Source organism: Lissotriton helveticus, chromosome 3_1 (assembly GCF_964261635.1).
Source record: "Lissotriton helveticus chromosome 3_1, aLisHel1.1, whole genome shotgun sequence".
Classification (NCBI taxonomy): domain Eukaryota; kingdom Metazoa; phylum Chordata; class Amphibia; order Caudata; family Salamandridae; genus Lissotriton; species Lissotriton helveticus.
In genome coordinates, this window is record NC_136061.1 from 548124387 (window position 1) to 548150357 (window position 25971).

Sequence of the window (25971 nt, forward strand, 5' to 3'; positions counted from 1 at the left end):
GACCAGATTGTAAACTTTCTGCATCAGACAGTGCAGAATCCTTGTCCTTAAGACGTTGCAGCCAAAGGAGAAGACGGCCTTCCCGGTCTTTAAGAGTCTTAGTTAGTAGAAAAGGTTCTACAGAACTTGCAGCTGGCAGCCTCATGATCAGGGTATAAACAGTAGATACACTTCTGGTGGGGGTCCTTTTCAAAAAGGCACAGCTTCCCACAAGAAGAGCAAGGTCTGAATAAAGACTTCTTACTTGACATGTTGAGATAAACACCGGAACTAGATGAGTAAAGTTGAAAACTGAGCAGAGCTCAGGGAGACTCCCTTCACACGACGTGCAGTAGAAAATCTGAGGGCTTGAGCTTCTGAGGAGAAGGTTCTAGAGGGTGCTGGCGCCTGATTGGCTGTAGTTTGGACTAACATAATGACACTAATGTGTTACAAATGATTTTTCTCTTTGCCTTGCATTCCTATGTAGGAATCATTTTTAGAGGTTTCCAGCTGTATTTCCTTTCTTTATAAAAAATTCCAAAACATGTAAATTACTTTCTAAAGCTGCCTGGATTCCTTCCTTAATAAATCTATTTGCCATCTCCACTTGACCATTGGCCCTAGGACAATATAACGGAGTGGTTATAGATTTAACACCAAATTTCCTCAAAAATGCTTTCATTTTATTAGAAACAAATTGCACTCCATTATCAGATAAAATAAGATTGGGTGCACCCTCTATCCTGAAAATGTTCTCCAAAAACTCAATGACTGCATCAGTGACTGGATGTTCAACAAATGTGTAATAGATCCATTTTGAAAAATTGTCAATGACAACAATAGAAAATCTTTTTTCTTTACCCAAACATTCAAAAGTCCCTGAAAAATCTATTGAAATTTCTTCCCAAGGTCTGACTGCACCCTCACGAAGAGACAAAGGTTAAGATGAAACTTTCCAATGCTTGTCAGCCTTCACACAAATAGAACAATTGTCAATAAGTCTCTCAACACAAGCATCCATACCTGGCCACCAGTACCTAGTTTTAAGAATTTTCTTAGTACCTGAGATTCCTGGATGACCAGAATGAGCCAACATCATAAGTTTGTTCCTCAAACCCACAGGAGGTTCAAATAAATGCTGACGCAAAAGAATACCAATTTCAATACTTAGTTCATCAGCAAGTTGTGCAAAACACTTCAAATGCTCCTCTAAATTTTTTATAGGAGGCCACCCTTTGACAACAAACTGCTTCACCTTATTAAGAATTAAATCCTTATCCATAGCCTCAATCCACTCTTCCTCCATAATAGCAGATTTAAAAGAATCAATAGCATCAACCAAAGCTACAACACACTCATGTTGATCATTAGTCTCATTGTTACACTCCTCAACAGGTGGAAGTCTTGACAAATAGTCCGCTGTGAAATTTTTTCCCCCAGGAATATGTTGAATTTCAAAATTGTACTCTTGTAATCTGGCTATTAATCTCACTAGTCTAAAAGACGCCTTTCCACTCCTGACACCACCCATCATAAAAACAAGGGGGTTTTGATCAGTAACAAGAATAAAAGGTCTTCCCCACAAGAAACGCTTGAATTTCTCTACTGCCCAAACACAGGCCAAAGCCTCTTTTTCAATAGTACTATAATGTTTTTCAGCACCACGAATAGCTCTTGAAATGAATGAAATAACTCTTTCTCGTCCATCGTCCATCTACCAACTGGGTGAAAACAGCACCCAAACCAATAGCACTAGCATCCACTGTAACATACGATTTACCTTGAGGATCAAAGGTTTTTAAACCTGGTGCTTTGGAAATAAGTTTCTTCTTGACTACACGGGATCGACAGGAGACCCTATGGCGCTTATACTGCTTGACGCAGAGAAGGCGTTTGATAGGGTCTCCTGGAAGTTCCTGTGGGCCGCCATGCGAAACTGAGGCATTGGTGAGAAATATATTACAGCAATTCAACAGCTATACGTTGATCCCAGTGCTAGGGTATTGATCAACGGGGAGTTAACCGACAATTTTAAAATTAAGAGAGGGACACGACAGGGGTGCCCTTGCTCGCCCCTACTTTTTGCCATATATATAGATGGGTTCATACATAGGCTCGAAAAAAACGCACTAATCACCCCTATAAATGTGCGTGGTTTAGAAACAAAATGCTTAGCGTATGCGGATGATATCGCAATTGTAACAGGGGATCCTACAACTGCTATGAATCTCATTGAAAACGAAGCACAGAATTTCGGTAGAGCTTCGGGGTATAAGCTAAATTCCAGTAAGACACAGCTCGTGCTTAATAATATGATTAGGATGAGAGACCCAAGAATAACTGATAAAGCAACATACTTGGGTGTTAGTATTAGTGCCAATGTCGGGAACATTGTAAATAACAACCTGGAGCCACTAATGCTACACACCAAGAGAGAATTGTCACGTTTAGATAATCTACATTTATCTATCGGAGGTAGAACAAATGTAGTGAAGATGGGTTTTTTTCCTAAATTTTTATATTTTTTTAGAGCAATTTGCTTGGAATTCCCACCACATGTATTTAGGAAAATAGATTCAATGTTCTCACAATTTTTATGGGGTTATAGTAAACCTCGGAGAGCACTCAAATGGATCACATTACCTAGAGAGCGTGGGGGGTGGGCGTTACCTAATTTCTTGCTTTATTATTGGGCTTCAGTTATGAATTATAGCACAAGATTTTTAAAATCTAACCCAGTTGATCTGAGTATTCCTACACCACAAGAACTCATCTTAGGGAATGGGAGCAATGGCTGTCTCTGGCGTCATGTTAACGATGATCACCTTAAAAAGGTGAAATTCAAAACCATCAAAAATGTTGTGAAAGTGTGGGGACAGGTTAAAAAACTACTTGGTATAGTGCGATTTTCACACTATACACCGGTTCTACAGAACTCAGATCTCCCAGAAATATTCCATGACTCCTATATACGGAATTGGTGTACATTAGGGATAGCGCAACATGGATGTTTTTTCTCTGTTCAGGGAATGAAATCATTCGATGAATTAAAAGACGATTATAACATCCTCAACAGGGATTTTTTCAAATATCTTCAAGTGAGAGATTTTTTGCTAAAAAAAGGGGGTGGCCGTATTAAATTTCAAATTTGCCAAATTATAGAAAATATGGGTAACAACAAACCACCAAGAATTGGTGAGATCTATGAAAGCTTTAATACCTTACTCCCAGATGATATGGATAAACATCGGGTGGCATGGCAAATTAAACTAGAAGTTTCACCTAACATTCCACTTTTGGCATATGATCTATCTCTAACCTACTTAATGTCCTTTAGACTACAGACACAGTTTTATAAAACATATTTTTCGCTATATTATACACCGTATAAAATTTCTAAATGGGGGACAGGTAAGGGCACTACCTGCCCGCGATGTGCACTTCCTGCTGCGGACAGTGTGCATATGTTCGCCACATGTAATACCCTATTAAACATTATAAATGAAATATCGGGGTTTCTATCGGACATTACCGGGGCGGGGATTAACATATCAACTGAAGAGATTATGCTGGGCATCACTAATAAAGAACGTCCTAGACAGGTGCAAGGGGTGATCTTCGTGGCAATGGCAATCTTTCGACTATGTGTCGCATCAGCTTGGCTCGACCCCATCCCACCATCCTTCTCCCAATGGAAAGCTAGACTACTTGTGACATGTAACCTAGAGGTAGCCATTTATAAACAAAAGGGGCGTAATATTCGGCAGAGAGGCATGAAAATCTGGGCACCTTTGCTAGATTGGATACAGGCGCATTGAACATATGAACTGAAAATACCTTGGATAATTGATAAAACTTGTTATCCTACAAACAACGCAACTCAACCTCATTGAGCTTAATATGTTTTTTTATTTTTTATTTTTTCTCTCTGCTTTCCTTTATTCCCTGCTCTTCACCGCGATTTTCTCTCTGACCAGATCCCCAATCTTTGGAATCCAGAGAGGCCTTGCTGGGACAGGTGGTTTCTCTTCAGTGGCTGTTGGCTGTTGTTTCAACTTTATGTTGCTCAGGTCTTTTCTTGTTTCATTTAAGTCCTGTAAAATAGCCAAACGATCTTTGATATCAAAGCATTTTCCTTCTATCACTGAAGTCTGACTATCGAGGTCCTGGATATGCATTCTAGTCCCGAACAATAGTTCGTACGGACTGAAACCTTTTAGAGAATTTCTTGGCAGATTGTTAAGACTACGTTGGACACTTATTAAATGTTTGACCCACCCAACCCCCGAACCTAATACCTTTGCCGTTATAGATTGCTATATGTCTCGGTTTTTTCTTTCCACCATCCCATTTCCCTCAGGAAGGAAGTGATAAGATTACCGCAATGCAATGCCCATGCTGGTCATGGCCTCCTTATAAGCTCGAGAGCTAAAAGCAGGATCCTGGTCAGAATGTAGCATGCCAATTGCGTCTATGCCGCTATAGACTCGCAAATCTTTTATAACAGTTCAGACGTCAGCCGAGAGCTGGGGTCTACATTTTAAGTGAAACTAGTCTCTTTAATAATATTAATGGGACGCATTTTTTCTGGGTTTTTTGTATTTATATTCTTATGATATTTAAAAGAAGGGCAATGGTAATACTCCGGGCAGTTCGCCACTGCGATCTCTGTTGCAGTTTTGACAGTAAAATGCAAATTTGTAGTTTTGCAGGCTCATTTCTGGCCACCAGTATATTGATTGTAATTCTTTCAGAGATTCCTTAATCTTAAGGTGTCTCAGACCCTCACCCATATGTGTGTCTGCTATTAATAAGTTTCTCCTGTGCGTGTTTGGAATTACCCTATCCCCCACTCCAGGGATTTGAGCAAAAGGAACGGAGTTTGCATCGATTATGTGTGTATAATTGAGTGGATAGTTGACGGGTAGTGCTGCACAGTCGCCTTTTGATGACGTTTTTACCGCCAGCATCGTTTCCCCGTCTACGTATTTTCCTGAACGCTTTTTTGTAGCTACGGAAGCCTGCTTAGTTGCTTCCGCTGTGGCTGTCTCAGCCAATGAATTCCCTGAAACGTGAACGCCATCACGTTCATGACTCAATGAATGTATCACGTGAGTCTTTGGTAGTTCTTTCTGTAAACGAACTACCTGTTCCCAAAGCGATTTTTGCTTTATTGTGGCACCTGTGTCATCTTTGTAAATGTTTTGAACCCATTTCTGCAAGTCATTATTGTATGATTTGACGCAGTAATATGAATCGCACACTATTAGTGTCGGGAATTCGCGATCGGCATTATCTAGCGCCATTTTTAACGCTATTACTTCAGTTTGTTTATCTGAATTGTTTTCTACAGAGTGTGATTTTGTTACCAGAGGTCTCAATTTACCTCCGCGCCACACGTATTTAACAATCTCGCATGTGGCGTTGTAGGCTTGTTTTCCCCAAACTGAGGGTTGTGTATATCTGTCTGTATATATTACACAGGCGTACTGTTGTATGGGCCGAATGTCGATTGGCAGAGGATATTCTCTTTCATATTCTAGATTTTTTTGATTTTTTTCAAGTTTGGGCCAAAATAGTATTTCACTTTGTCTGTAGCAAGAGAATTTTCCCATTGTATCCATTTTGGATTTAATGCCACGGTAGTTAAATTACATGGGCTTGTTAATGCCTCAAAGGCTGATTCTGCTGTTATAACAGTAATCCGTCTGCCTTCGGCTTGGTCTCTTTCTTTTGCTACAGCTGTTTGAACCGCATGTACAATGTTTTCCTTAATACTGAATGTTTTTTCAGCTTCTGTGTACAAATGTGATTTGTATGCTATTGGTACCGTTTCTCCCTCATTAGAGGTTAGGTATGTGAATCCGCATCTTCCTGGGATGACCCGGATCACAAGGTTGCGTGTGTTATCGCGTGTTTGCAATTTTGTTTTAGCTAACATGTCTGTTTGCAATGATCTCAAAATTTCTGTGTGTTTTTGAGTCCAATTGATTGTTTTAAAATCTGGTTTTATTAGTTCATAGAGAGGTTTAACCCTCTCTGCATAATTTAGAATGTAAGTTCTTCCGAAATTCAGGAAACCTAGAATTGATTGTAAGTTTTTCAGCGTTCTTTGTGCTTGGATTACAGCACATTTCTCTAAGAAATTGTCTGCCAGGCTTTTGCCTTCACTTGATAATTCATATCCTAAAAACAGGACAGTTAGATGGGCAATTCGTGACTTTTTAAAGTTGAATTTGTAACCCTCTGCTGCGAACCCAAGTATTATGGTGTTCACTCTTTTCAAGTGAGTATCCAAGTCATCATCTGTTAGATAGATGTCATCGACATAAGATAATGCCTCATCATCATACATTTGTAGTAACTCTGTTACTCTGGCTGAGAATAATCCTGGGCTGTTCTTGAACCCCTGTGGGAGTCAACAGAATTTTTTCTGCAAACCCATTATTGAGAAAGCGGTCAAATACCTGCTTTCAGGTGCTATGTTTTGACAAAAGAATCCATTAGAGATGTCTAATGTTGTTTTGTATTTTTTGCGCACGATGTTATTCATTGGTGCTGCACTATGTGAGTTTTGTACTGCAAAAGTTTTGCAACATGAGTTTAGATGTCTGTAGTCCAAAACTAGACGATATGATTCATCTGGCTTGGAGACAGGAAACAAAGGATTGTTCATTTGTGAGGTGCAAGTTTCAATCACCCCCTGGTATTCAATTTGATCTAAGATCTCCCTGACCTGTTTCTTAGCTTCTTGCTTAATTGGGTACTGTCTCTGTGCAGTTGGTTGACATTTTAACTGGATTTTGTGAGGAGGAGAGTCCTCATCCCATCCAACATGGTTTTTATATAATGCAGGAGCTTGGGCTACTGCCCACTTTCTTGCAAGTGTATATTTTTTATGAATTGGAATGTGATTTGAGAAGGCAGGCATAATCATTTCTTCGCCATGAGGGCACTCTCTGACAAACTCCGGTGGCCAGTCTTTTTCAGCTAAAAGGATGTCATAGCCTTTGGAGAGATAATCACAAAATAGACCCCTTATTTTCCTAGTCTTATCTCCCTCTATACGTAATGTTATTTCGTATATTTTATGAGGTTTGCTAACTCTGGTATCTGCAGTTTACACCTAAAAGGAATTCATTCGTGTCCACTGTCTCCAGATGATTCATCAGGATCTTGCGAGCTATGCTCACTTCTGCTGCGCTGTCTAGCATTGTCTAAGCCCACTCTCCGTTTTTCAGTTGTGTCCTCAGGATCCTCGGCATGTTTGATTATTTTAATACTGTCTACCTTCTTTTTTGAAAATTGTAATTTTTTACTTTGATGAGCAGGTTCTTTGTCTTTGGACTTGACGTGCTCTTCCCTGTGTTCTGACCGTACTCTTCTTTCCGATTTCTGCGAGGAAGTCTGAAAAGATCGAGAGGGACGTGTATCAATATCTTGATATCTATCAGGTTTCTTTAGATTATCCCTATTTCTAAGGTTGTATCTTTTCCCAGAGGGCTCCCTCCGGGGAGACTTGTGTCCTTGGTCCGGAGATATTTCTCTCCGCCGAGGAGACCTTCCTCTGGACTGGAATCTTTTTTCTTTGGGAGTGGATTGTTTATTTCCATCCCAGCTCTTTTTTGGAGTGTTTAGATTATTTTTAATAAATATCTTTTCAGGATTTTCAGTTAGTTGGGGTTTTACTGGTTTCCCACCCAAACTATCTCTTCCTAGCTCTTCATAGGATTTTTCTATGATTCTGGCAAGTTCAAATGGTTGTTCTGCTATATCTGTTTCTTTCAATTTCTGGCGGATCAACACAGATGCTGCTTCCCCTTTTATGTTGGCTAATAATATAGCCGAGACCAGCTTGAAGTAATTTCATACCCAGAGTTAAAGCAGGTTCTGGACCGTATTCGTTTTGAATCTGTCTTAGCACATCTGGTATTACCGCCATGGACGGAACACCATGTGTTTTTGTGTAAATGGAAGCAAAAACTGTGCCCAAGTGTCACAGTCCTCTACATGTGGTGTGATCCCCATTGGAAGACAGATAGTCAGAATTCTGTGTTTCTCAGTAGGGGTAGTATCCGGAAATACTGCCTCTATTTGAGTGATTTTTTGTGCTAATCAGAATGGAATTTGTTCCCGTTTTGCGGGTACTTTACCCAGACATGATTGTATGTTCTGTGGTGTAATTTTGTTTGTGTTCCCCTGATGAGGGGTCAGCTGTGGAATGTTAATAGCTGGTTGGACTGTTGAAGTCCGCATTACATATTGGACTAATTGTCTATGTATTTTAATCAGTTGTTTTAACTGTGCTAAAAGTTCTGGTACTGACATTTTTTCGATGTCGGGATGTGGTGTGTAGCTGGCTAGAACCGGCCATGTTGCTCCTGGTCTACCTAGTGGACCGAGCCTGGTGATGTGATTATTATGTTTTAGGGCGCCTTTAAACCAGAGCAGGTGCTCTTGGTATTTTAATGGGATTTCCACCTCCTCGAAAGGAGTGTAATCATCCGGTGGTTCCTCTATTTTGTAATAGTGGAATTCATGTGTGACAGCGTTTGCTGCTGGAAAGTTTATCCATGAATAGAATACCTCTGTCTGCCGATATTCATGTGCCTCAATTACGAATATGACTGTACCACCTCTCTATGTCAGTCCATTTTCTATAAGTTTAATAGTTATAGTTTTTCTTATGTTGACCGGGATGAGTATTGCATCCTGGTCGGTCTGCAGGAGACTATTGTCATCCTCTAGGAGACGAGCTGCTATTCTAGCTGCCTCCCTCTCTTCTGCAGTTTCTGACATTTTTCTGACAGAAAGGTTTTTGTTGCAGATCAAGTTTCAAGGAAACAAAGATTAGGTGCACAATATTTTGGAACACTGTATCCTTCAACGTTGAATAAACCAAAAACTATACATAGAAATCTCTTTCTACTAAGTTCCGGCGGATTTTAACCTTTGATCCACTCCAGACGTCTTTGGAGTATTTACGGGAGAAAGGGTCTGTGTGAAAAAGCACGACTGAGTTACTCTAACGTCTTGCGTTAGATTTATCGCCTTACCAAACGTTGGGCGCCATGTAGTGTAGTTCCTATAGTCCCAATAGGCTCTGCGCATTGGAATAATATCTTCAGTAGTGTAGACGTAGGACTGAGGTTAACTAGGTCTCTACTGACTATATTAGACTTAAGTTTTTTGCCAGCTAGCTCAGAGTTCACTAGAAACGTTCTCGAATAAGCGAGGCGGAGTTTAACCTCCCTGGATAGACAAGAAGGGATTTAGTTTCTGACAACCATAAAACATGACAACTTTGCTCTCCCTGATTAAGAGTATATCTCTAGAGTTGTGCGAAAACAAAAGACAGCTATTTCACTCAGTCAAAGGTGCGTACTTAGTTTCACCAGATTGCAGAGAAAAAGAGAGACGGGCGTTTTCAATAAAAGGTGTTATTTATTGAGCAGTCTCTTTACTCATACAAGAGAAATGAATTGCTACAATTGCAATATTTATAGTTAAGTAAAGTGCATACAGTAAAAGCAGGATTATGAAATAATACTGTAAAAGCATTGATATGGTTTCTTAGCCATATGATACTTTAAAATGGATAAAATAGATACATACATATATACATTGACTAATCGTACTCAACTGGTGCTTCTAACTACGGCTACCCCGGTGTACCTGACCTAAGCCTAATACGTGGGAAGGAGTAAGTAAGTAGCAGTTTAAGTTAAGTTTGTTTTGCCAAGAATCTGACTCAAGAATTCTCTGTAAGGGTTTAGTCAGTTCAGTACCTGGGTATTAAAAGGCAGGAGGGCTGGTATCTCTCTCTCGGCACTCGGTATCCCAGTCACCCGCAAGGGTAAGCTAGAAACGCCAGAGGCTGGATTTCTCGGCAAGAGAAAAGACAGCGTCTTTCTCAGCGCGTCAAAAGGGAGGGGCAGCGTCCGTGGGCTCTCGCATCAGCTGGGCTCTCAGGCAAGTTGTAGCTGCTCCAGATTCATCACCACCGTGTGTTTGCTTAAGGCAACGTTGGTATATTTATACCTGAAAGGTGCCGGGTTTGACGTAGGGCTGGACATAAGACATCAATAAAGATGTCACTAAGAACTGGTCTTTCTTACAGTGCTTTACAGGAGTTCTAGGATGAAATCAAAACAACGGCAAGGGGGATTTCCCAGGTTGCTGGAGGCTTGGTTTTGTTTAGAGAACTCGGTGTGCTTTCTAGGGGGCTGGAGGAATAGGCTTGCTTAATGTGACAGCATGCGCTATGACTGAATTATGAAAAGGGTTTCTATGCCGTTGTAGGGATATTATTGATTTATAACCACACAAGGGCAAAGAATAGGAATATCGATTCAGGTACCTAGATAAACATACTACAATGTCTCAGCAAAAATCAAAATGTCATCTTGAAATGACTGAACTCCTTTAATACCTTGAAACAAATTTTCAATCAGCTTTTGGAAAACGTTAGCTGCTGATGCCAGCCCAAATGGCATCCTCAAAAATCTGTATAAACCAAAAGGTGTAGTAAACGTAGTCAAATCTTTGGATGATTCATCCAAAAGTACTTGATGGTATGCAGATTTAAGATCTATTACCGAGAAAATTGTGGTTCCATTGACAGCTGTTAACATATCTTGACTACGAGGTAAAGAATATGTATCAACTACAATATTTTTATTAAGGGACGTAAGGTCCACACACAATCTTAGATCTTGATTTTTCTTAAGTGCTATAACAATAGCAGAACCCCATTCTGAACTGTCTGTAGGTTCAATAATACCTTCCAAACACAAAGAATCTAGATGTTCTTTAAGTTTCTGTCGAACCCCGAGTGGAACCATTCTTACTTTATGTTGCACCGGAACAGCATATTTTTTGAGTTTGATCTTGTGCATGTAACCTTTGAATTGACCAACTTCATTTTTAAAAATATCACTATGTTTTTTAAAATCATTTCTACACTGAACTTTTCCATAGAAATATTGTTGACGTCACATTTCCTTAATTGTAGAGGACGGTCAGAACCTGGACATAGATTAACTCCCAATCTACCCAAATCAAACCACCCCACAATATTCTTACCTTCAATTGCAACATACATTTTTGTAAAGATCCTTCTACCTTCAAATTCTAAAGAATCTTCAAAATATCCTAACATTGAAATATCAAAATTTCCAAATGCTTTGGGATTCACATCTGAACTCTTAAGCTTTACATTTTTCCAATTTTCATTGAAGAACACATCAGACAAAATGGTAAATCGGCGAATCCGAATCTGCCATTGCTTCAAAAGCGACTTCACCAACCAACACAGTGCATAAAGGTGCTTTGAATGGAAGATTGATGTTGTTGACAGAATAATCAAAAACATCATCATATATAGTCAATAACATGTTTTGTAACTCATCCTCCACCACATCAATACTGTTTACATTTGAATTAGAAAATTTAGAAACTTTCTTTGGTACATGGCAAACTGAAGAAAAGTGCCCCACCCTACTACAATTAGTACATATCTTCTTTAACGCCGGACAACTAGGATTATTGGCTAAATGTGTTTTTGCACCACATCTGAAACAAGATAAAGTTTACTTTGTTTAGTGTTTTGTTTTACAGAAGCCTTGTTAGAAGATTGTACTGTACACACAGGTGGAACTGAAGATGAAATACAGTGGTGCGGTGAAATTGTTTGGGGGCATCATGTACCTGTGCTGCTGCTTTGCTTGGCCCCCTAATCCCTTGGTGACTCTGTTGCTTTGCCGTGTCTCCCTCCCGCCGCCGCAGCACGTCATCCTGCGGCCGCTGAGCGGAGGGAGACCACAACTACCAGGCTCCCCAGCGCCCCAGCACCGGAAGTGACTCTGCCTGCTTGGCGCCCGGAGGCGCTTTAAAATCACTGCAGCCCCGGTGGAGCGGGTGGTGCGGTAAAATTTTTGGGGGCATCGCGTACCTGTGCTGCTGCTTTGCTTGGCCCCCTAATCCCTTGGTGACTCTGTTGCTTTGCCGTGTCTCCCTCCCGCCGCCGCAGCACGTCATCCTGCGGCCGCTGAGCGGAGGGAGACCACAACTACCAAGCTCCCCAGCGCCCCAGCACCGGAAGTGACTCTGCCTGCTTGGCGCCCGTAGGCGCTTTAAAATCACTGCAGCCCCCGCGTCGCGGGATCGCGCGCGGGCGTGCGCCGGGCTAAACCCGGCCAAAGGGCGGGCCGTCTGTGGCCGTCAGTGAACGGAAGAGGACGGGACGGGCCACCCCCCTTTCTTCTGCCAAGGACAATCTCTAGGTGAGGACAATCCATAAAAGGTACTGTTACTTGGATTTAATTCCCCCGGCCTAAAACGCACTACACCAGCAATTTACTCTGCAACCTTAAGGGAGATAGCCTATCTGATTGGGCTTTTGCTGCTTTATTCTATCCCCACCTAGTACTACTGATCCCATTAGAATGAGTAAAATGGGGAAAAAACGCAAACTCCAGCAGCTACACGACCAAACACTAGACTGCAAGCGGCAGTACCACAGCATCTTCCTACCTTAAAACGATCGATAAGATGTTACAAAAAACTATTGGGGTTGTGGTTACAGTAATCGAAAACACTGAGAGAAGGCTATCAATCACACCCATTCTATCACTGCAAAGTCAGGAGGGTGAATGTTCAGTTAATGCAACTGACATCCTGGATCAAAACTCCTATTTAACATCATCTTATGTACAACTGCCCTGTGCACAGGTATCCATAGAGACCCCTGTAGTTGTAGAGGATTCACCTATTGTTTTGACCCCCAGCCCCCCCAGGAAAACTCCCTCAGTAGGTAAACCACGCCCCAGGAGAAAGAAAGAGCCCCCCAAAAAAATCGGGCAAAAAGAACTCGACCAATCAAAACCTGGTGACCCCAATTCGTCTCATCCGAATCTAGGAATTCCGTGCTGGGTCACTAACTTGGTGGCTGATTTGCAAGCATGCCTGGAACGGACTATTGTTACTCACATTAAACCCCTGGTGTCAAAGCTCGACAGATTATCCTCTATCTTAAATAATAAGGGGGCAGGGATAACAAACTCAGTAAATCCCCTGGGAAACCCTGCATCCTTATCTGTTTCTGATTGTGGTGGCAGACTTAATAGTATGCCTAGTGATAGGGTTGCTCTACAAAAAAACACCTTAAAACAGACTAAAAACCCAGTAATATCAATAACCCACACTGAGTCTACACATATCTCACCATCCCTCCCACCTAATAGTAATGCACATGGCCAAACCCGAGTGTGAGTGGGAAATTCTATTGCCAATTTGGATAAAACTGATTCAAACCAAAGGGGGTGAAAATGAAAGTAAAACTAGTATTTTAACTAACAGGAATGTTCCACCCAAAGCCTCTTCCTGCCAGTTACCAATAGTCAACCTACCCCCGGAAGCACAACCATATGTGGTAGCCCTTACAGGAGTCCCAGTTCTAAGTGATGGGAAAAGAGAAAAGGAGAAAGACCTTAGAAATAAGTGCATTCAATGATTAAGCACTAACAGACCCTTACCTCCAAATGTTTTAGGGGAAATACTGGCAGTTAGAAGAATAGACTGGATAGGGAGGGGACCTAAAACAGTGTCAGGAGACGTTGTAATAATAAACTTTAGGGACACCTCCGCTGTGGATTACATCTGTAATGCCCCCTATCGCAGATCAAATTCCCAAATATGCCCATTACATTTATCATTCTTCTACCCTACCCCCAACGGGATCCACTATAACAGGGGGATCCACTCACCAACAAGCAGAATGCAATATAGGCCAACATTTGGGGAGGATTTGTTTCTACATAATCCTACACACCTCCTTCACAGTGGAATAGGTTCAGTGTGCAGTGGAAGAAAAGGTTACATTCACCATTACAGGGGACGACTCAATACTTTACTCTTTGGAGAACAGATGAAAATCAAGGAACTAAAATCAAAACGTAATAGCACGCTACGACAAGTCCGTAGGTACCCCGGGGAAGCCCATACATTTAATAAGTACAAAGCCGCCCAGAAAGCACTTTTTCACGAAAAAAATAAACGCTCTGAACAGTTCTGGGAAAAATTGTTGCACGCGAACAAAAGTCATAATCCAAAAGCTTTCTGGTCAATCCTAAATTCCAAAATACACAAGCAAGGAGGACTAAGCAGCGCCAACATCTCCGAAGCCGAATGGGTACTTTATTTAACAGCGCATTTTGAAGAGCAAGAGAAAAAAGCCGGCTCACTCGTCAACTTACCGGCAATGGCTCAACAACTCAATCGCTACCGAGCGCCGGACAATACAGATGCGGTTCAATCAAACAAATTAGTTGAACGTAACTCAAGAACTCCACAGGCATTCAACACTAAATCCTCGTTTCAGATTTTAGAACTATCAGACAACGCATTTACAAATCCGAGAATTACGAGGGATAAAACAGCACGGGCTATAACAGAGGGTCGCGCTGACGGAGCCCCAGGGCCGAATGGCCTACCACAGGCGCTGTTTAAGCAAGACACGGAATTCTGGGCCCATCAACTCTCACCCCTTTTTTCCCACTGCTGGTCTAATTCCGAACTACCCGAATCATGGCGCGGCGCCATTATACATCCAATTTTCAAGGGAGGTAAGAGATCAGACCCAAAAAACTACAGTATGATCACACTATTGGATGTAGAATCGAAATACTACGCCAAACTGCTCCTTCACGACCTGGCATCCTGGGCAACAAAAAAACACCGAATACCTTTTAACCAGACAGGATTCGTACAAAAATCAGGCACAATAACCAACTTACTCGCAATATCGATCCTGATGGACAAAACGGTTGCCTCCGAAATGTTCATACATGCCTGTTTCGTGGACTTTAAGGCCGCCTTTGATCGTGTGCCTCGAAGCCTATTATGGCTCAAACTACGGAAATGGGGGATTCCTCCAACATTGCTATGAGCCATAATTGCGCTCCACACCAATACCTGGATCCGCATAAAACTTGGGGACGGATCACACACATCAAGGAAAGTATTAACATCACGCGGAGTGAAACAAGGCTGCGTGTTAGCGCCTCTTCTTTTCAACCTCTTTATTTCTGACCTGTCAAAGTCACTCAATGAGGTTAACTCTCATCCACCAAAAATCGCTAGGGTAAGAGTTAGTAACCTATTGTATGCAGACGACCTGGTTCTGCTGAGCCACACCAGGGTTGGCTTACAAAGACTCCTTGATCAATTGTCCCTTTACACCATCAGAAACAAATTAGAACTGAATCTAACGAAGACAAGGGCAATCACTTTTGGGTCAAGGAAATACAGAGGCGGCGGTTGGTTATACAATGGTAAGAAGGTAGAAAAAGTTAACACTTATAAGTACCTGGGGGGTCCACATGGACAGAAGGGGCTCCTTCTCTAAACATAGAGATGAGGTAGAAGCTAAAGCTCTGTCTATCCAGGTTGCATTCAGGACACTGGCCAGACAACTCTCTGGGCCATCCTTGACCCCTCTCATAACTGTCATGAAGGCAAAAATCACTGTCTTTCTTACCTACGGCCAGGAGATTATGCAAGGGAAGGACAACAGTCTTGTGAATAAAATAACAACAAGAACATTCAAACAAGCGTTGAACCTGCCGAAATCCTCATCCCCTGCTCAAATACGCCTTGAGTTGGGCCTTCAAGACCACCACACGGCAGGGGCAGGAGCAGTCATTCGGCTGTGCAATAAGCTGCGTAGTTCAAGAAAAGGAAGCCTGGAGGCCCTCCTGTGGCAGGAAATTTCCGTTGGTCAGCTAGGTGGAACATACCGGCGCTATTTACATGACTCATTAAAACTCATGGACTCGGAGGAAATTTGGAATTTGAATCCATCACAGCAGGCACTCAAAATCTATATAAAGAGAAATGTTCGCCTCTGGTCCTTTCACTCGGACAGAGCTCAACTTGCTAAACGTAAGCACGCCTGGGCAATCATTCCATGGTTTAAGCCAGGGGTCATGGCCCCATACCTGTCATGCACCTACTCCGTGTTATGGAAAAAAAGATTCATGGCCCTCAGAATGGGCAAATGGACATTCTTGTACCATCTGCCGAGCTGGAAACGTGCAAATACCGAGGTAGCGTGCAGGGGGTGTGGTAGTGACAAGGAATCAATCGAGCATGTGGCATGTCACTGTCCAGTACTTCTCGACGGCTGGAAGTCCATGTTAAAAAGCGAATGGAACAAACTGGGCATACGTACATGCAGACAAGCCATACTCGCGTCAATGAACCCGGACAACCCAATGCTTAACATTCGGTTTACCAAGTTCATGACAAGAGCAGCAACAAGATTTTCAACCGGAAACGCCAACAAGTAAACAATGGTCAACATTAAATGGGATGCTCTACCCCTACGTACCGTGAAATAGCAGCCGCTCGAGGCTGCATTCTTTCTTTATATAGACAATTTACGGACACTATGCGTCTCGGGATCATTAAGTCATCATACGTAGTGTTCTTACTGTTTTGACAGATTGGTGTTTTTAGCAGTGCCAACTATGTATCTTCATAATTCTGGCTTCGCCTTGTGTTCATGTTTTAGTAGACGCTAACTCATACGGGACAATAACGGCTCCCAAGTGTCCTTTTTTTAAATGACTAATAAGTTGCTAAAATCATGTGAATTAATTTTATTTCGTTGTTTTTTATATAACCTCAAATGAATGCTACTTTTAATACTCTGTGATGCTATAAACGGATGATTGTAATGATTTTAATTAATCAAACAATAACGTTTTTACCAAGTTTTTTTTACTCTTTGGAGAAGGAGGGGACCAGAGAAAAGGGGAACCTGGATACCCCCCCTGTAAATGGAGGGAGGGAATCTCAAGGCTTAGACAAACCAGAGGAAGGTTGTTTAAAAATAATCTCCTGGAACATAGCCGGGCTAAAAAATAAATTGCACACACCAGAGTGGCATTCTTTTATGGCTGCTCACGATATCTGCCTTATGCAGGAGACCTGGGCAATGGAGGAGAGCAAAAGCCCGGCCTTTGCAACCTATGATAGTCTAGCAGTATCTACAGGAAGAGGCCGCCCTTCCGGCGGACTATCGATATGGATTGGTACCCACTTGGGCATCCAGGCAAAACAAGTGCAAACTAATTCCCTGGATGTCCAGTGTGTCCTACTAACACCCCAAAGTAACCCACAAGTTGCCATAATAAACATCTACTCAAGGCTAGTTAAAAAGGGGCAGGGATCAAATACAATTAAAGCACTTGACCAATTTATCCAAGGTTTGGACCCCTCTATTGCAATAATCTTGGGTGGTGATTTTAACTGCCAATTCGAGGTAGCATGGAGGCTAGCGAACATGACGAGGCAGACTCATTCTGGCATATCCCAGACCCGAAGATCACCCCAGTGAGAGCATGGACACCGCTGGTGCTCCAGATAAAATCCTTCACCCTTGCAACGTCTATGCGGTCGTGCAATGGGAGATTGGATCCCGACCGTCCAGGAGTAGTCACCTACAATAGGGCAAATCATACCTCCTTCATAGATTACATCATGATGAAGGCAAAACACTGGGATAGACTGAAAGAATTTAGGGTTGTACCAAGGCATGATAGTGATCATAATGCCTTGGTTCTAACCCTTAAGGCTGGGTCTTTTGGTCTCACAAATCTTGCCCCAGACCTAGCCATGGTGAGAACACCTCTCACGGTAACTAACAACAGGAAAAGGGTAAAATGGCCGCACTTTGCGAATTCTCCCACTAACATCGCAAAAATATACCAGAAAGCAATTCCCTATATAAGCGAGATGGGCGAGCCGGCTTCTTGCCGGCAACCCGTACAAATACATACGCAACTAGCTATGACACTAGGGGAGGTACTCTACCCAGTTAGTAGAAACAAACAAAGCATTCCTAGGTCGCACCCTTGGTTCGACTGTACCTGCAAGAAAGTTAAAAAGGGACCTTTTTGCAGCAATAAAATCCAAAGATATGCCATTAATTAGGGCAACTAGACAGCGGTACAAAAAGGAGATCACCAGGGGCAAGAGAGAGTGGGAGGAAGCCAGGTGGGAAGAATTGAGACAAGCGCTCCTTTTTAAAGGATGCTAAATTATTTGGGGCTCTAATTAATGCTGGTACAAAAGGGGTGGGGGAGGTTAATTTCCCAAATGTAGCCCCCTCAGTATGGGAGTCACACTTCGCAGCTCTTTACACAAGCCCGGAGACTGGTGTTGATGCGTATTATAGACAGGCCCGGTTGTCAGGGGCAGATAGGACCCTTCAGACCTCCCCGGCCCCAGAACCCCCGCACGAGCATCGACTGTCGGGGGCCTCGGGCCTGGGTCATCGGAGGGGCCCGTTGGACGATCGGGTGATGACTTCCTTTCAAAACCTAGAGAGTATTTCCCTCAAGGAAGTGGAGTCCGCTATAGAAAGATTGCTCCCAAACAAAGCCCCAGGCCTTGACAAACTATCTGGTGACCTCTTTCGCTCCCAGCCCAAAATCTGGACCCCGTATCTTGTAGTCCTGTTTAATGCCATCCTTTGGGGTTCCAAGTTACCGGAAACTTGGTTGGGAGCTGAGATCGTCCCAATTTACAAGAAGGGCTGCCCGTTATCCCCATCCAATTAAAGGCCCATTAGTCTTCTAGACACTACCCAAAAACTAATGGGCCGGATTCTACTGGATAGGATACTGGGCTGGATAGAGGAACACAAAATACTGACCACCTTCCAAGCCGGATTTAGATCGGGCATCTCGACCCTGGACCAGATCTTTAGGCTGCAGGTCCTTTTTTGGAAAACTGCAAGAGTAGAGGGTGGCAGCCTCTACCTTGTTTTTGTGGACCTGCGGGCCGCCTTTGATCTTGTGCCCAGAGAGAAATTATGGAGCGTAATGGAAGAACTAGGCCTCACATCCTATTTACTTGATGTCTTGATCCGGCTCCATGCGGGGAACTTTGCCCAGGTCAGGTGTGAAAGGAACGGCAAACTCTCGGCCCCCTTCTCAGTAACCAGGGGTGTACGCCAGGGTGGTGCCCTTGCCCCTACACTCTTCAGCCTTCATGTTAATGGCTTGATAGATGAATTGGATGGAGTTAGGGATAACGATGCCCCGTACTTGGCTACTGGAAGGGTGCCTGCTCTGATGTTCGCGGACGACACTTTGCTGTTATCCCGAACATCAACAGGCATCCAGCGGGTTCTGAATGGGTTTTCAACCCATTTGTGCCTCAAGGGGATTGGAGGTTAACTTGGATAAAACCAAGTTTATGGTTTTCAATCCCCCTAGGCAGACCCGCCCGAACCCTGTCTTGAATGGCACCCCACTTGAGCGGGTGAAAACCTTTGTTTACCTGGGTGTCATGCTAACTGAAGACTTTGACTGGGGTCACCAGGTTACTAGATCTGCTCTGAGACTTTCACAGATTACAGGGGGGATTGGGAAATTTCATAAAACTTCACCATTTAAGCCAGTCGCCTCCGTTCTTGAAACTTATAGAGCCCAGACCAGGTCAGCAGCTACGTATGGGGCAGAACTATGGGGCCACAAGAACGTACTGAGTCTGCTAAAGGTGGAACAAGCTTTCATGAGAAATTTGGTAGGCTTACCCCAAAGCACCCCTCTCATACCGTTGCGGCTAGATATGGGCCTTGAGTCCATAAAAGATCTGATAGCCGCACGACCCTTGCTCTACTGGAGAAGGCTCTGGACTGTACCGGAACTTGTTGATTACAGAGCGAAATTTTCAGCAGTCTGGGGGCAGCTCAAGAATAAAAATATACCCTGGCTATCCCACATCAAGGTCCTGCTATACCAAATTCGCTTGCGTCAATTGTGGGAGTCCCCGGGGGAGAGCTGTCCTTGGATCCAGAGGTCAGAAGTGTTGGCTATCTTGAGAAACCACAGCCTCAACACGTTACACAGCTCGCCAACTCTGGGCAGGCTAACAACTGAATTCCTGCAGGTGAAAACTGTGCCCAAGAAGGAGGAATTCTTAGATCTAGTGCGGCCTCCTCTTGCGAGAAAACTATATATCCAACTGAGGCATGGCTGCTTGCCATTAGGGTGCTGACCTCCAAATGGACTATCTCAAATGAGGGAAGTTGTCCAGCATGTAATAACAGCACAGAAGATATCGTCCATGTCCTGTTCTTCTGCCCGGCGTATAGCAAAATACGGAAATGCTGGTTGGCCCCACTGTGCAGAAACTTGGGACTTAGGCAATGTGTACAGGCTTGCAGAATTTTAACATACGATACCTTCCCTCCCATTGTGTTTGCTGTTTCCCGCTTCTTACACGGCATGTGGCGTAGAAGGACCACCTTTCTGATAAGGACCTAATTGGAGCAAACCCCCCTTTATTATCCTTTTTCCCTTTTACTCCCCCTTGATAACGTTTGATAAACTTTGTTGTTTAATAACCTTTTAACTGCTTGTATTCATGGATTTTATCACCGTGCTTGTATGTATTTTATCTGCACTTTTATGGTCAATGACCGAAATAAAGTTATCAAATGAATGAATGAAATACAGCTGTGTTTGGAATCCTCTGCTGAAATGACCTTAGATGATAATATAGACCTCTCAATCCCTTTAGCCAAATCTAAAACTTCACTCAAAGTAGGATTACGACAGGCGAGAAGTCTTTCTTGAACTTTCTTAGATTCACAGTTGAAAACAAATTGATCTCTTATGAAATAGTCAACATTGGCTCCATAATCATAATTAGCCGCCAAAACTCTTAATGCAGCAACTTACTCTTCCACAGTCTCATCAGACGACTGCTTCCTCTTATGAAAAGCATGCCTTTCAATCAAAACATTGGGCTCCTCTTGAAATTGTTTCTCCAGTCTAGCTACAGCCTCTTTATATACGTTCCAGACTTCACCTTCACCTTCACCTCCTCCAATAGGCAGTGCAATGGGAACCACATTTTTTTAAATTTCAATTGCTGCAGTTCCCAAAAAACTAAATAATATGGCTTTCAATCTCTCAGATGAAAATTTAGTACCATCAAGAGCTATAATATACTTTTCAAAGGATTCAAACCAATTCCTCCAAATTAATTTTGGCTTACCTGGGATTTCTAAGAAAATTGTGGGTAGATTGCATATTTGTGAATTAGCCATGTTGAATTCTAATAAAACAAATTAATAAAAAAAAAAAATCACTAAAATCTCTATAAAGATTTTTCTTTAAAGTTAAAATAAATAACTTTAAAGAGTCTGAAGAATAAAACACTAAAAAGTGCTTACATTAAATGTGCTAAACAGAACTTGTTTTTAAACTTACATTAAATGTGCTAAACAGAACTTGTTTTTAAACTCAATGTAGATAGAACAAGATCAAGTGTAGAACATATTAAGTATGCACATCACTGAATGTGCAGTAGAATTAAATAATTAGTCTCAGAAAGTAAGTAAGTGTGCACATCACTGAATGTGCGTTTAAAGAATGACTCCAAGAATTCAGAATATTGTGCACATCACTGAAAGTGCACTTGTAAATACAGGCATGGTACCTTCAACAATAATAGTGTGCGCATCACTGGAAATGCGCAGGTATTTCAAATATGCCAAACCTTCATAAATCAATGAAAATAATGCTGAATTTGTATCCAGCCTCAACCGCTTCGGTGGCAGCCCTTGAAATGACGGTTTCCAGGCAACGCGATAAAATCAGAATCCAAAGTTCCTCAATATGGCCGCTACTAACGTCAAGACGTGGTAACGCCTTCACGTCACTGGAACGCAGTGCTGCTGACACTTGAAACGCAGCTGCGCTCTGACGTTGAAGACGCTCGTTCTGCAGACAAGCAATGCTGCGAACATTAAACTCACGCGCTTGAACTCCGCACCATCGTTGAACCAAACGGCAATTCAGTATTGGTTGAAGACTTCCCAAATCCCATTAAAAGGTAAATATCAAACAATACCGTGTAGATGATCTCAATTCAATCGAAGATAAATCAAATTTGAATAAGATAGAAATAGAAGTGGCATCAAGTCCTTTGAATCTCACAAGTGGTCAAAACGCCGAAAATATCCCAATTATTTTTTTTAAATAATCCAGTGGGTCTTAATAAGAATAGTCCTCGTCGCCAATGTAAAAATTCAGCAATCCAAATAAGTTAAATAAAGACACTTTATTACGTGTACAAATAACTGACCCACTGGAGCCACAGGGAAAGCATCTAAGCTGTCCCAAGTACAACTGTCTTCAATAAGAATACATAACATCAAACATTCTCATTGCATCATTTAGTGCCACTTATGACATACACAATTCTACTAGGCTTAACTACATGAACCATCAAAGATGGAAAGTAAGAAAAGACTCTTAATACCACACTGATGCTATGACTTCTAACCTGCTGGCTGTATTTTGTTTAACAACATGTAATAACAACATCACTGTTGAAAAAAATAATTAGAAATCTAACACTATAATTACCTCCAGTAAAATCCTTTGTGCATCATCTTGAGACTCAAAGGTGATGAAGCCATATCTATGAAAAAAGTGAAATATACTAAAGCTCCAACAAATATACTTCTTGTTCAATGGATTTTTGAGTCTTAATGAAACATTTTCTAGTACTCATAACAGAAAGTTTCAACTCTATCAAGGACGCGTAGGCGAGGATTAGGCTCATCTTTCTTTTATTTCCATACTGCAGCAACTTCAACATTCATAACAAAAAACTACAAGTCCCATGGTTCGTGTAGTTCATAGGTCGTACACAGTCCACCAATCAGCAGTGTTCAGGGTCCTCGAGGGCGTGCTGTTGCTAATACCTTTCCTCTTTCTTTCCTGCTCTCCAGCAAGCTAAGTACTGTTTTCCTCTCGCTCATCAGGGCGGGAGGCATCCTGTCTATATTTGTACAATTTTCTGGTTATTAATAGGTGGCGCTGCGCTAGTATTGTTTATACATGTGGCACGTGAGAGCACTGGCTGTTAAGCAGTTTCTTTTTTCCATGTTTTTCCACATTTGGTGTACCAAAAATTAGTGATTTCACTCACGCCCAAAGTTAACCCCTGACCTGTGGTGCCACTATTAGCGCATAGAGCGCTTGGGGTGGTTTTTCCCCTCATATCTTCCATATTTTTTCGGTATATTTACCTGGTTTTGTCCTCATTCTCACCCTGGATGCGTACACAGAGTAGGAATACATCTAAGTTATCCTCCTAGATGACGACTTTTGGACGCATCTGTCCACCTAGCAGTTTCTGCTGCCATGGGGCCATTTGAACGTCGCATTATGTAATATGCATTTGATTGTCAAGCCCAGCACCCTCAAAAGCGCAAAAGCACCTCGAGCCTGGATCTGGGAGCCTTTGGCAGCCTAAAGAAGGTGTTTCTGGCCAGGCCAGGCCAAACGGGAGATCACAACCTACCCCCCCAGAGATCCCTCTTTTACAGGACAACTAAGAGGATACAGTAGATGAGTCCGCGGATGAAGCAGGCTCCAACGATGCCTGAAATCTGCCTTGCTACCAAGGGCATCAGCCCTTGTTGGACTCGAGGGTTTGGAGCGCCCTGGGGATCCTTCAGGAGAAAAAGTTCTTGGGGTAGAAGGATTGGAGAGTCCCAGGAAAGTATGAACTGGAGTCTGTTCTGTTCCCTTTGACTACCAGCACCACTGAATGGGACCGGGAGATCCCACTGGCATGGTGTGAAGAGTCGGTCAGGTATCTAGGTATACATATGCTAAGGCTCAATTACTGCACAAGGCATTGTTGAGCTAATCACTGTGTATATATTTCACTTTGCTCACCTTGCGCCGTTTATCGTTGTTCACCTATTTCACTTGCGTCGCCACTTATCACTTGTATATATTGAGCACCAAGTTTTATCGGTTGTCATTTGAATTGTCCATTTATGTTCTGTACATATTCTCTGTGGCATGAATTTGTCTTGATATGAATTGAATATTAAGAGACTAAAGATCATTTTTGTAATTCGAACTTCTGTGCATAAGCGTCTCCTTTCCTTGACTGTTGTAATGCCTTGTGCATGCAATATAAATTGTCTTTCTATTCATACCTGTTGGGATATTGTTTTTCCTTTAAACTTCTGAACCCCAATCCCGATTGGTTTATGGGTCACACTCCTGTTCCTTCCTACAAGGCTCAATTACGGCACAGCTATGCATAACCTTGAAGCGCAGATAGAGCGCTGGCTGCGGCTCCCACTTTCTACGTCTTGTGGGATTGCTCTCATGAAGAGGATTGTGCTCCCGAAGTTTTTATATATGTTCCACAATATTCCCATCCCGCTCCCAGATAGCTTTTTAAATCCCTCCGCGCCCATCTTATTCGGCTCGCCTGAGGGGGTCAAAGGACCCAGGATATGGTGGGACACCATGACTTTATCATACGAAAAGGAAGGGCTCGTTGCTCCAGACTTTAGAATGTATTATCTGGTCGCACAGGCCAGTTTTTCCTATTCTTGGTATCATCCAGATGCCCGCATTCCCTATACTAGGCCCGAGTGCTCCAGACTCCCCTTTCGGCCATACTACCCCAAGGCTTTCCCTGCGACCCCAGGGATATCAAGACTGTGTCCACCAAGAGTTGGGCATGGCGCAAACTCTTGCGGATCACTGGACATGGCTCCCTGTACTCCTCCGACATCCCTCTAGCACACAACCCATGGCTCCCTATTACGGATGAGACCTTGGTCTTGAGGGTGCTTAAATCCCATTCCATGGCAAAATTTTGCGACTTGTTACCTGGGGGGGCAAGTATTTGAGAATGCAGAGGGCGTGGGATTGACTGGTTTGACCTTCATGGACCAGTTTATATTCGCCAGGGTGCACAGAGCGATGCAAGCCAAAATTACAGAATACCCTCTCGAACCTCAGTCCTTCCAACTCTTTCCCTTCTCATATTTGCCCCAGACGGGACTCGACTGACCTCCAAACTATATAAGGCTTGCATGACCCTAATCCCGTGCCATGACAGCAAGGTTAGAGCGGCCTGGGAGTCAGACCGTGGTCATCACATCCTAGATGACCAATGGGCCTTCTGCTGTGCGCAGACTAGGGGAGTTTCACTGAATAGCAGGCATAAGTTGTTACATTTTCAATTCCTTTGGAGAGCATACATGACCCTGGCTAAGCTCCACGCTATTAACCACTCCCATCCCCACACTTTTTGCAAATGTAACAGAACTTATGCAGACTTCCCTCACTTGACATGGACTTGCCCTAGGATTGTTCAGTTTTGGACGGCCATCTTCAAATCACTATCGCAAATGAGACAGCTGGAATTGTCCCCCTCCCCAGAGGTTGCGTTGTTAGGATTTGTACGCAATATCCTAAGAAACTTCGTAAATATACTGCTCTGGCACTGTTTCTTGCTAAACGTGAGATCGCGCTTCGATGGGGATAGTAAATTAACTCCAGCTAACAGTGCATGGCTTGCCAGTCTCACCTTTTGCAATACAAACTATGAATTATACGCTACGCTACTTCCACCTAAGTCCCGACCGAATGATATCTGGAACTCACTCAAGACACATTTACAGACCCTGGCACTTGGCTCCCTCGTGCTCACTCCAGATGGTATAGTGCCAACGGGTGTGGGTTGAGCGGGATGGATGGGCTGATGTCATATTGATATGGTAGCACTTGCCATGGGTGCCAGCTTGGCTGGGATGGGTTTGGGGTCTGAATCACAAGGTAAATGTGTGAAGGTCATTTATTGACTTTAGAGCCGTTTCTCAAATGTCTTTTGCTTTGACATGTGACTAATCATGATCCCGCCCCAAAGAATCTCCCCGCAAGCGCTCAAGCGCATGTGAAATCCTTACCAAAAATCGCCGTGCGGTGTTGATACTGACCCCGGGCGTAAGGGAGACCGGTATCAAAGTACGGACCCACGTTTCGAGGGCGTCAGGGCTTCCAGAGCTGAGGGGCGGCCTTGCAGCGAGGGCGTTTGTCCGATACTCTCTGGTGCCATGCGTGTTAAAATGCACCCTCACCTCAA

At 42.9% G+C, this 25971-nt stretch overlaps 1 protein-coding gene across 10 annotated transcripts in view; it reads right to left on the bottom strand.

The window, feature by feature from the left end:
* Positions 1-25971, bottom strand: part of BOLL (boule RNA binding protein) — a 1385263-nt gene that overhangs the window by 1059563 nt on the left and 299729 nt on the right. For all 10 annotated transcript variants that reach the window (XR_013608667.1, XR_013608668.1, XR_013608669.1 and 7 more), the window contains one exon: positions 22434-22488. Coding sequence is in view for 7 of the 10 variants with exons in the window: in XM_078680450.1 (XP_078536576.1) it covers positions 22434-22488 (55 nt within the window). In the remaining 3 variants the exon portion in view is untranslated. The remainder of the gene's footprint in view (positions 1-22433; positions 22489-25971) is intronic.